The sequence below is a fragment of the Tupaia chinensis genome, unplaced genomic scaffold (assembly GCF_000334495.1).
Source record: "Tupaia chinensis unplaced genomic scaffold, TupChi_1.0 Scaffold000101_1, whole genome shotgun sequence".
NCBI lineage: Eukaryota > Metazoa > Chordata > Mammalia > Scandentia > Tupaiidae > Tupaia > Tupaia belangeri.
This window is the reverse complement of record NW_006159565.1, coordinates 1,614,916-1,626,779: the sequence shown is the minus strand read 5'-3', so window position 1 is coordinate 1,626,779 and position 11,864 is coordinate 1,614,916. Positions and strand designations below refer to the sequence as shown.

Genomic DNA, 11,864 nt, shown 5'->3' with positions numbered 1-11,864 from the left:
CTCTTCCTCTTCCTGCCCAAACCGCTGCCCCCTTCCTGCCAGCCCTCTGCCCTCAGGAGCCAGGCAGGTCTGGATTCTCCACAGACCTGGCAGCACGGGGGCATCCTGCACAGGCCCTGGTGCAGGTGAAAGGTTGGGACTCCGATTGCTGGCTCCCGTGCCCACAGCTTCCATGTACCATGCATACTTTGGTCTGCTGATCTGGTCAGCTGTTGGGCAGGCCAGCACTTCTCTGTAGGCGTGGAGGCTTCGGAAAGAAAGGATTGTTGCGGCTGGCAAAGGGCCTAGGGGCCCCTTGCCCTCCCCTCGACCTAGGTCCCCTCCAACTGCTCAGTGAGGCTGCAGGGAACAGGACAGCTGGCCCCACGAAGGTCCCAGTGAGACCCTGCAGACCGGGCCTGTAGGTCGAGGGAGGAGGCTGGCTCTGGGCAGGCCGCTGGCCTCCAGCCTCCTGGCCCTTGAGGGTTCTTGGAGTAAATCTGTGGAGAGGGCTTGGTGGGTGAGTGTGGCAGAGCCCCGAGCCCCTGAAGGAGAAGTACCGTGACTGACAGAGCGAAAATGGTGGGAGCACACCCTGGGCTCCTAGTGGCCGTTGTCCTGGCCGCGGGGGGCTGCCCTGGACTTGACTCTTGCTCACGATGTCCTCCAGTCGGCCCGGCCTGGGTGGCTGGCGTCCTCACCACACAGCACCTTCTGCACAGCCGGACAGGAGGGTTCTCCCCAGTGTGGCCCACACTGTGCCTCCTACGGCAGGAAGGGGGCTAGAGGAGGGTGAGTGCTTTGTAACAGAAGGCATGTGGGTGCCCGTGCCCTCTGCACCAGGGGCGCACTTCGTGGTCGGCTCGCAGCTCCTTGTGATAAGTAGATGAGGATCCGCGAGACAGAAAAAGAGCAAGGCAGGACGTTCAATATCCTGGCTCCTTCCTCTAAGTGCCTGGGGACCCCCAGTCACTGCGACAACCAGACACCCTCTCCCATTCTGGAAGACCCCTACGGAGGTTCCTCCCTGCTGGGAGCCCTCTCGCCTTTACAAGAACCCCCTCCCAGAGGAAAGAATCATTTGGCACCCACTCGTGCCTCTCCCCCAAGTCTCAGCTCCAGCTGCACCAGCCAGTGCTCCCCTGGCCCCCTTTCCTGCCCAGCCCCTCACCACCCCACTCCAGCCTGGGAAGGCCCAGGTGCCTGCCCAGAGCCCTACGAGGCAGTGTCTTAGCAGCCTCTCAGGTGTCAAGGATGAGGGGTAGGCAATTTGGGTTCCTTCTTGAAACAATGTTATGATTCCATAGAGTGACTTCCTCCTCGAGGGCTGCCACCGGAGTTCCTTTGACCTGTGTCCCAGTGAGAAGTGACCTCAGGGTGGGGCGAGTGTCTCCTGTTGCAGGTGCAGCTGGTTCTCAGGGAAACCATAGCCAGAACATAGGCGTCACCCAGCTTCTGATGCACTTAGGATCACCTGGGCATGGAAGCTTCTGGACTCCTGCCCCTGCCCCAGCATTCCTGGCCCCTTGGCGAGGATGGCAGGCAGGTTTAGGTTCAGCCAGCTGGGGAGTGCACACTCCCAGCCATGGCCCAGAGTTCTGTGGTTGGTTTATCACATTCTCTGAACCCAGATGGGAGTGTTGGGCAGTGCACTCGGGAGGCGACTGGGCAGACCTTTCTGGCAGGCCCCTGCTGAGTGCCGTGATCCCAGGGGTGACCATGGGTGTTGCTGTTTCCCTGCAGGCTCGAAGGAGTCGTTGTTCTCCTGCACACTGACGGCCAGCGAGGAGGCCATGGCGGTGCTGGAGGAGGTGGTGCTGTACGCCTTCCAGCAGTGTGTGTACTACCTCTCCAAGGTGTGCCAGCCGGGCTGCTGTCCTGGCAGGGCCCCCAAGTCTGTGCTTAGGCTGCCCTTTGGATAAGGCGGGCTCAGGCAGGTGCTAGTGCTGACGGCTCTCATCAGGGATCTTTGGGTGCCTAGGCAAGGAGCCTGATGAAGCCAGTGGCTGCTGATTCAGACGCACCCCCCTTCTCCTCTCCAGCTATTCCCTCACCTCCCAACTCCCAGCCCCCAAGCAGAAAACCTGGAATCATCCTGGTTCCTCCTTTCTCTCCTATTGAAACACACCCCTGGCTTGCGAGTGCTGGGTCAGCAGTGAGGTATGTGGACCCTCTGCTGCCATCACCTGAACCTGCTTGTGCAGAGGTGCTGCTGCTGCCCATGTGGCCCTGAGCTGGCAGTGCTCCACCTCCGCCTAGTCCCCGCAGGGGCTTCTCTAGCTCCCTTTGCTAGAGCCCAGCCCATCCCACCAAGTGCCACCTCTGTGCAACTCCCAGGGTCATCTGTGCCTCTAGCAGGAGCAGATGCTACATGATCACCCTGGCCAGCCCTGGCTGAGCCCCCTGCACTCCATCTCGGCTCCCGGTACCCTCGTGTCTGCCAGTAGCGCACGTGGCAAGAGCATTAGGTTGGCATGCTCCCAGGCCAGCCACCAGCATCCCTGGAAATGGCTATTGGTGTTCTCTCGCCCTCCCAGTCCCTGTATGTCTGCCTCCCAGCGCTCCTGGAATGTCCCCCGTTCCAGACGGAGCTCCGGGACAGCTGGTGCTCAGCTCCCGAGCTGCCCGAGGAGCTGCGCCGCGTCGTGTCCGTGTACCAGGCTGCCCTAGACCTCCTGCGGCAGCTCCAAGTGCACCCTGAGGTCGCCTCCCAGATGCTCTCCTACCTCTTCTTCTTCTCCAGCACCCTGCTCCTCAACCAGCTCCTAGAGAGGGGTGAGTCTGCATCCCTGGGGGGAGGAGGACCTGTGTCCCTATGAGAAATTCAGGATATGTCCTCACTGTATGCCAAGGGCTGCTGACCCCTCAGATGGTGTCTCCTGAGGGATAGTTCTACTCTGGCCAGAGGTCTGGGGGCTGTATCTGGTTGGGGGGAGATGCAGGGTGGGAGGCATGCTGAGGCCCAGGGACAGGACTCAGCACCCAGAGCATGTCCTCATAGGGGCCGTTGCCCTGTCAGTGTTGCACAGGGGCCATGGCTGAGGTCTCACAGGGCCCCTTCCCTATGATGTGCAAGGAATGGGCTCAGGAGACTTATCGAACTGTCCCAGAACTGTCAGTGCTGCAGAGCAAGACCTCAGACTTTTGACCCTGCTGCTCTGAACTGACACGCTCACCTGCTCAGGGGCACCAGTTACTTCCAGCCTGGGACATGGCTGGGGCACAGAGACCAGAGCAAGGGTAATGACCTTGCACATGTAATCTACCTGCATAGGAAGGGCAGCATGGGTGGGGGGTTTTATCTCCCACTCTCACTCCCTCCCATGCTCCAGAGAGGGGCTTGGGAAGCAGGTTAGTTGTCTTGGAAACTGACTCAAGTTCTCATAGCCATCCTCTATGGACTGGAATAGAGAAGGTAGGCCCCGGGGGACCAGCAGGTACCTGGCTTGCCCCAGGGAAGGCCTGGGCATCATCTCCCACCCTCCCTCTCTTCCTAGGCCCCTCTCTGAGTTGCTTCCACTGGCCCAGGGGTGTCCAGGCCTGCACCCGCCTGCAGCAGCTCCTGGAGTGGATGAGGAGCACTGGCCTCGGGGCAGCTGGAGAACGCTTCTTCCGGAAACTGTCCTGCACCCTCAACTTGCTAGCCACCCCCAGTGCTCAGCTCATCCAGGTAGGAGAGACATAGATGGCAGTGGGAGGCCAGCAAGTGCAGTGGAGGGTGGGGGCCCATGGGTGGTTGCCCGTGAGTCATCAGCTTACACACCAGGCCAAGGCTGGTACCTGGCTTCCAGGCCTGGAAAATCCAAATGTTCCATAGATAACTGGAAAGGTTGCTTCTGTTCCATAGCTGTTCCCACCGCAGTAGGCAGGATAATAGCCCCAAAGATGTTTGTGCCTAGTCCCTGGAACCAGTAACTGTGTCACTCTACAAGCAAAGGGGACTCTGCAAACGTGATGTAGAGATGGGGAGATGACCCTGGGTTATTCCAGCAGGCCCAGTCTAATCAGTTGCATCCATGAGAGTGCATGAAAAAGATGGCTAGATGGATGCCATGCCTGGCTCAGAAGGTGGAGAAGGGCCGCAAGGCAGGGAACACGGTAACCTCCCGAAGCTAGAAGGGCCCCAGCTGACAGCATCGAAATGAACCTCAGTCCTCCAGTCATAAGGAGCTGGATTCTGACGACAGTCCGGATGAGCAAGGAAAGGGATCCTCCCCCAGAGCCTCCCGAAGGCACCTTGATTTTAGCCTAGCGAGACCATGCTAAGCGCCTCACAGGGAACTACAAGGTCATCCACCTTTGTCGCTTTAACTGCCAAGTCTGTGCTTTGTTGCCATAGCAACGGGAGGCTAATAGCTACCCTTCCATGCTCCCTGGTCATCCACCACCTACTTCCCCTGACATTTGTCACAGATAATGGAAATCAAAACAGTGGTTTCTGTTTGTGCCTGGAAAATATTGAACATGCTGTAGGGTGATGGAGAGAGTGCCTGCAGGGCAGCACGAGATGAAATCTGCTTTCTGTGCCGCCTGGGGAGGTAAATGTTGACTAACTGGGTACTTTGCCCATCTTCAGGCCAAACCTTGAGTTGATTCTGGAGTAGCCAGCTTAAAGTGAAACTCAAGAGGGCGAAATGGGCCTTCCAGTTTCGTATCAGAGGCAGAGCAGTCTGCTGCAGACGGGATCGAAACGTACCGGTCTCATCTGCTGTCCTGTCAGTGTTCTTTAGGAGTAGCAGTCGCTACTGCTCATGATCGAGTGTCTGCAGTGTTACAGGCTGCACTTACCGTATCTCGTGTGATGTTCACAGCAGTCCTCTGCGGTAGGTGAGTTGGGATCCATGTTTCGTGAATGACAAGGCTGAGGTCACACAGTGAGTGTGTAATGAAACAAAGGTTCTGTTCCGTGTGTCACTTATTCATTCATCAAATAGTACAGATACATTATACAGTAGGAGCTGTACGTTACTAAAATGTCATCTTAGGGGTTATTTAATTGTTTAATTAGAAAAAGGAAGCACTTACTCGCTATAAAAAATTCAGGAAGTGGGGATGTCTGGGTGTATCTGGCAGATTGAAGAAGAGATGAATTTAGTTCGCCTCCTCCTAAAATACCAGTAGGCAAAAGTAAAGCAATGCTTCTTAATAGTATAAACTCACAAGGAAAAGAAAATGGTAGAGATGAAAGCAGTAATACTGGGTTGTCAGAATAGCCATGATGTAGTTTTTCTCTGCAAAAATGCATCATGACTTTTTCAGCAACCCACTATTTTGGAATCCAGAAGGCAAATGGGTGAATAGCAGTTGTCTTGGCAGATCTAAGAAAGCGGACTCCTGAGAAGCAGCGCAGTTTAACAGTGAAGCCACCAAAAGGCTCAGGAAGTGGTAGCACCAACGTGCCTCTGGAAATAGGCAAAGCCCATGGGCTGTGTGGCAAAACCTAGCTAACAACAGGAGAAGGTGGGGTTAAAATAGGAGCAGCCCGATAATTTGACAAGCACTAATGATTGGGTGGAGTAGCTTGGGGTAAGCCTACGTTTCTGCTGAGAACTTCCACAGCCGGATAAAAGACAAAAGCCATCTGTTTGGGGGCATCGGAGAGCTGCCGAAGGACTCAGAAGTACGATGTGTGGAGGGAGCCCACGAAGAGCCGAGCTGAAGTTCTGCTGCTGCTTTCCCGGGGACGTTTGCTGAACTGGAAGCAGGTTAGGTGTGAGGCTGAGAACCCAGGCGTTGTCCAGGCAGGGACCATTGCTGGGGAAAGAGAAAAGGGAGAAAACACAGTTCTCTAGTACTGAAAATAGAAAAGGGGCATCATTCGGATCCTGCAGTAAAAATTAGTTAAAGGATATTAGAACTGACTTGATGTAGATAAATTGGACAACTTAGATAAAATGGGCAAATGAAAAAAAATTGTATTAAAACTGATATAGAAGGGGGTGGGCAGCAGGAGTTGTAGTGGTTAAGGGCGCTGGACTCCCACATGGCTGACCATGGTTCTAGTCCTGGACCTGGCAGCTTTCTTTCTCACTTTCCCTCTCTCTCTCTCTTTCTGTCCCTCTCTGGTCAAATTTAAATAAATAAATAAATAAATAAAATTAAGTTAAATAAAATAATTCTTAAAAAAACTGATACAAAAGGAATAGTTCTATATTTATTAAAGGAATTGAATCTATTACTTAAAAACCTTCCCACAAAGAAGATTTAAGACCCAGATGGTTCTATTGATGAATTATTTTAAACATCGAAAAAGTAATACTATTATTACCTACATTCTACTAGAAACTAGAAAACAAGGAAATCCCATTTTATTTCAACACAGTAGTACAACCTTGAGACCAAACCCTGAGAAGGGATCATGAGGAAGGGGAATCACCAAATACATCGGAATGGCTAAGAGGGAAAAGCCAGTCCCAAGCCCTGGGAGGAGGTGCAGCACCTTGCGCTCACTGGCGCCTGCTGGTGGTGTATATTAGCATAACCACCGTGGAGAGCTGCTTGGCAGTCGCTGAAGCTGACCATGGCACGTGCTCCGACCAGGGATTCTCCTTCCCGGAGTGTCTCCATTCGAACTTTCCAACATACAGGGGTGTGTATGGTGGTAGTATTCACCATGGCCTCAAACCGGGGACAACCCTTGTTCATCAGCAGCATGATGGACACGTGAAGGGTGGTGTGTTCGCTGCAGTAGTGTTTCACGGAGACCGAGCACACCTGTTACAGGGAGCCACAGATACATCTCAGACATCATGTCGGGCGAAGGCGCCTGCACACGAGAGCGCGTGTGCCGATTCCCGCGGCACTGTTTCAGGACAGGCAGCGTGTCTATGCTCCTGAAGTCAGGTTTGCTGGCCTGCCCTGTGGAGCCCACAGTGTCTAGAAGGGCCCATGGACTTCTGGACTCCTGGGCTGCAGCTACTCGTGATCAGGTTCTCGTTCTTGGGACTGAGACAGTTCACTGAGTTGTGCGTTTAAGACGCGTCGCATTTTCTGTGTGATCATGGTGCAGCAATACGAAATGCACATGGAAGAGAAGCTGCAGGAGTACTTAGGGTCCCTGCCTTCCCCCATCTGCACAGCTGCCTTTTTCTTGCTCTGGCAGAAGACAGAAAGGGTGAAGGGTTATTTCTAGAACATTTTAAAAAGAGTTCTGGCCAGGTCCAGCTGAGGGAGGAGAGTTATCTCAGGCTGGAAGGGGGAAGCCTGGGGGAAAGTGTGCTGCCCACGTTGGCTGCCAGGTCGTGTGCTCCGGCCACGAGATGGGCTGACTCAGCAGACACAGGTCATCAGCCGCAGCCCGGGGAAGGCATGAGGACATCGACACCGGGGGCTCCACAGGGAAGCAGCCAAGTGGGCTCTAGGTGGCGTGTCCCGCTCTCAGGCTGGGGACCCCAGAGACACTTAGCACCCACTTCCAGATAGGAGTAAGAAAACAGCCAGGCATCCTCGCAAATGCTTCTATTGGGAGGACAGAGCGGGGAATGAAGTTGAACGGGAGTTGGCAAACTTTTTCTATAAAAGGCTGAAGAGTACAATTTAGGCTTTGTGGACCATATTCTTTTTTGTTTTGTTTCAAACCTTTAAAAAATGTAAGATCACACATGTAAATAAGAGAAAAAGGTTCTTGGAAATTAAAATGATGAAAGCAGAAACGAAAAGCTCAATAGCAGGGTTGGAAGATAAAGTTAAGGAAATCATCCAAGAAGTAGACCAAAAGACAGTAAGATGGAACACAGGAGGGAGTCCTGTTCCTGCGGAGGTGATTTCTTAGCACGGATTGCAGGCTCTCTCCCTGACACTAACCCTGGACAAACCGCAGAAGTGGAAGAGAAGCACGGGTGTAGAAAATCAAAATAAAAAATATCCACCTGGGTAAACTGAGGACTTTTTTGAATGGATGTGTTTGAGAGGTGGAGGTGGAGATGGGGCATGTGGGGTCTATAGCCAGTTGGGGTGGCATGGTGGGACACTTTCCCCTACCCTATGTAGCCTTAGGACACTGATAGCCCCTTCAGTGTAGACATTTAACCACAGCCCAGGCCTCTGGATGTTGGCATTAAAGTTGAGCAAGAGGGACCAGCAGTTGATGTAATGGCTTTGTCGCTGGACTCCTGTGTTGTTGATTACCGTTTGAGTCCTGGACCTGGTGGCTTAAACTCACGCTGAGCGCATGTGCGTGCGTGCCCAAGATCCCGAGAGGAGCATGGAGGAGAAGGGATTGCAGCATGGCCATCCCCCCTGGGGGTGATTTCTCACTTTCTATCTCTGTGTCTCTCTGTTTCTCTGGCAAGTGCACGTGCCCTATAGCCAAGACCTCTCAAAAACAAACAAACAAACAAAAAGTTGAGCAAGAGAGAAGCAAAGAGGAGGGAAAGGTAGGAAAACTGAAGAACCAGTCAATAAGGCTGAATATTGAAATAGTCTAGAAAGCGCAGAGAATATGGTGGTAAGGAAGTGAAATTGAACCAAGTCCGTTTCCCAGACCTGAGTTTTCAACTGTAAGTACTCCCAGTGGGTGAGAATGAACTTGCACCCAGATTGAGTGTCGTAAAAATTCAAAACAAGGGGCATAGAGAACCTGCAGGCTTCCAGAGAATAAAAGCAAGACATATTTGGAAGGTCAGCATGCAGAATGTTTTCAGACTTCTCAAGAGTAACACTGGAAGTGAAAAGGCAAAGAAGCTTCCTTCAAAATTCAGAAGGAGATGACTGCAATGAATTCTCTGCCAGCCAAGCAGCCAGTCAAGTGGAAACGTAAGAGGAAGACGCTTTCTAGCCTCCAAGGGTAGCAGCTTTTCTGCAGTGCACTTTTGCCAGAAAGCTACAAGAGGTTCTGCTCCACAGAAATGAGGGGGTGAACTAAAGAGCAGAAGGAATGAGTTCCAGAAGACAGGGAAACAAACTAGAGACGGAAAGAGGAGATCCCTGAGGGATGGCGGCCCAGGGTCCAGTGATGCAGAAGGCAAATCCGCCCTTTCCGTGGGGCTCGTGCTTTGTCTTACTTAGGTAAGATGTAAGTCGTAAGCTCATAAATTAGACTGCAAATTTTGCATTCGGTATGTGTCTTTAGCCTACTTAATTTCTTTCTACTGCTGAGGGCGGGGGTCCAGTTCCATTTCCTCCAGTTGCCCGTGGTCATTTCTCTCGTTGTGCGGCCCTGTGAAGTGACTCCTTACTGTGATGAGGGGGTATGTTCGCCGGACAAGGAGCTGCGTGTGGTACCTGCTAGCCTCTCCTGGAAACAGACGCCCCGTGAGGCAGCCGGTGTGAGCTGCCATCTGTGATGCACCCCCCTTGCTGACTCACTGTGGCTAGTCCCTGCTGCCCTACATGGCCTCTGGTGAGAGTGGGGACTCCAGGGCAACTGTGTGTGCTGGCCCAGATCATGACCAGGGGCCTTGCCCCTCTGCTGGCTGCCTGCAGAGCAACCCTTGGAGGCTCCCCATCCTGGGAGTGGGGCTGTGTTAGAGGACAGCCCTGTGCACTCTGAGGCCTCTGACCATGAGCGCCCTCTTGTCCTCAGATGAGTTGGGCAACCCTGCGGGCTACATTCCCAGCCCTGAGCCCTGCACAGCTGCACCGGCTGCTGACTCAATACCAGCTGGCCTCGGCCATGGGCCCCATGAGTGCCTGGGAGCCGGGAGCTCAGGACTGCCCTGCCGCCTTCCAGTCAGGTAAGCCCCACTGCAGGGCAGGAGCAAGGGGGAACTGAGGACCCGGAGGGATCTTTATCCCAATAGCAGAGAAGGCAGCAGAGGCAGCCCCGCTTCAACCTGAGCCTCAGGAAAGGCAGTGCAGGTGTCTTCCCTTCTAGGGGGACATCCCTGGAGAAGCCTCCAGAGCATCCATACTTCTACTTGGGCCCTGCCCTGTCCCCCCACCTGGGAGCCTAGGGATCTCCATGGCTGGAAGTCAAGGAGCCCATGAATCTGCCCAAGTTCCAATTTCCAGGCCCAGGTCAAAGGTCTCTCCCTCTCCTGATGGACCCTCAGGATGGGGCCTCCCCTGTAGTTTGCCGTGTATGAGTGTATGAACACATACTTTCATACATGTAGATCTATGTGTATATATATATATACACACAGCATATGTGTGCATTTTCTGTGTGGTTCGAGACCTGGACCCAATGGCTTGAAAACATACCATGCACATATGCTTGTGTGCCCAAAATCTCAACAGAAGAAATGGAGGAGAAGGGATTGCAGCCTGGCCATCTCTCATGGGAGGGTGCTTTGTCACTTTCTCTGGTGAGCTCTCTAGCAAGTAGGAAGAAAAAAGAAAGAAATAGGACTTCTCATGCCACGTCCCCTTACCTTAGTCTCCTGGTGGCTCAGCGCATCTCTGAACAGAACTCCTGGTTCCACCTGATGCTTTCTGGGCCCTCTTCCCCATTTATTGACTCGTTTCTGAGGCTTGCATGGGTGCAGCGGTGTTGGGAACTCAGGATGTGATGTTAACATGACTGTCCTGTTGTCTGAAAGGCACTCATGTTCAAGTAGACTGAGAGCCGCACACAAATGCCACAGCCAGGGGTGTAGTCAGCCTAGGCCAAGGGACCACCATGGAGGGGCCGAGTGAGATCCGGGTATTTAGAGCTGCCTAGGCAGGGGGCCAGGGGCAAAGACCTGGTGCAGAGCAGCTCTGTGGGACTTGAGAGTTGGGGGATGTGGCAAGAGAGTTTCCGACTTCTAGGGCCTTTCTGTTTCTCCTCTTTGGGAAGCTTGGATGTCATACTGGGTAGCCATCAGGGATTTGGAAGGGACGAAGGCTAGATCCCTCCTCCTATGTCCTTGCGGGTCTGAGACCCTGGGCTCAGTCTGCTTGTCTGATTCTTGCAGCATCTGATGGAGGAGGGTGGGGAGGTCCAGTACGCCTGGCAAGGGGAGGGCACCTTGCTCCTGCCACCAGGCTCAGCCACCTTCTCTGCCCCTGCAGAAGACATCCTGGAGTCCTATGAAAACCCCCCACCCATCGTTTTGCCGAGCGAGGGCTTCCAGGTAGATCTGGAAGCAGACTGCCCAGACGACGGCGTCTACCAGCACCTCCTCTACATCCGCCACTACCTGTGGAGCCTGCGCAGCAAAGCCAGCCCTGGCTGTGGGCCTGTCCAGCCAGAGTGTCTCGAGGTACCCGGGAGGAATGGGTGCAATGAGCTTGCCACAGCCCTCATTTGCTATTAGGATGGAAACAGGCCCAGCCCCAGCCAGTGGCAGGGGGCGGGGGGGGTGCAGCAGGTCCCAGAGATGCAGTAGCCCCTGCAGGTCTCTCCTCTACAGGCTGAGGTTGCAGATGGCAGGGAACCCCCTTGGTTCTCCCAACCCTCTGTGGTCCACTCTCATCACCTGGCCCATCCCACTTATTTGAGCTCCTGCTCTTCTCCCTCCCAGGGTGGGAACCACACCATGCCTGGGGACCACCTGGATGGCCAGAGCTGCCTCCCAGCTTCGAGGGATCCGGGCAGAGGAGCCCTTGAAACTGCCCCAGCATGCACTCTTCCTTCTGCCGGGGCTTCCCGGGCACAGGGTCCCCCAGGAAGGCAGCCCCGTGGAGGCCGTGGGGGCTCCCAAGCCAACCCTCTGCATGCAGACACCTCCTGCCTGCTCACACCTCCCAGCACCCCACTTGGCCTTGAGCCCAGAGACCCCGACTGGCCAGAGTCTGGCAGCATCCGTGGGAATGCACTCCTGGAAGGGCAGAGGAATGGACTGAGTGGACCTCGGGGTGCAGCTCCAGAAGGTGAGTCCACCCTCATGCTCACACCTGCACCCACCCTACTCTGCTCGGCACTTCATGGCTGGTTCCCTTGGGTCATTCCACCTGTGGGCGCCTGGGTTTTCAAGATTTGCCTCATGAACACGTGCAGCCTGGGACTGGCTGGGTGGGGC

General features: G+C 54.3%; 1 protein-coding gene across 6 annotated transcripts in view; it reads left to right on the top strand.

Annotated features, from left to right (window-relative positions):
• The window catches only part of RADIL (Rap associating with DIL domain), a 115,091-nt gene that overhangs the window by 100,855 nt on the left and 2,372 nt on the right, over positions 1–11,864 (top strand). For all 6 annotated transcript variants that reach the window (XM_027769989.1, XM_014585958.2, XM_027769991.1 and 3 more), the window contains 6 exons: positions 1,723–1,835; positions 2,517–2,754; positions 3,477–3,649; positions 9,503–9,653; positions 10,915–11,105; positions 11,367–11,715. In XM_027769989.1, the coding sequence (XP_027625790.1) occupies positions 1,723–1,835; positions 2,517–2,754; positions 3,477–3,649; positions 9,503–9,653; positions 10,915–11,105; positions 11,367–11,715 (1,215 nt within the window). The remainder of the gene's footprint in view (positions 1–1,722; positions 1,836–2,516; positions 2,755–3,476; positions 3,650–9,502; positions 9,654–10,914; positions 11,106–11,366; positions 11,716–11,864) is intronic.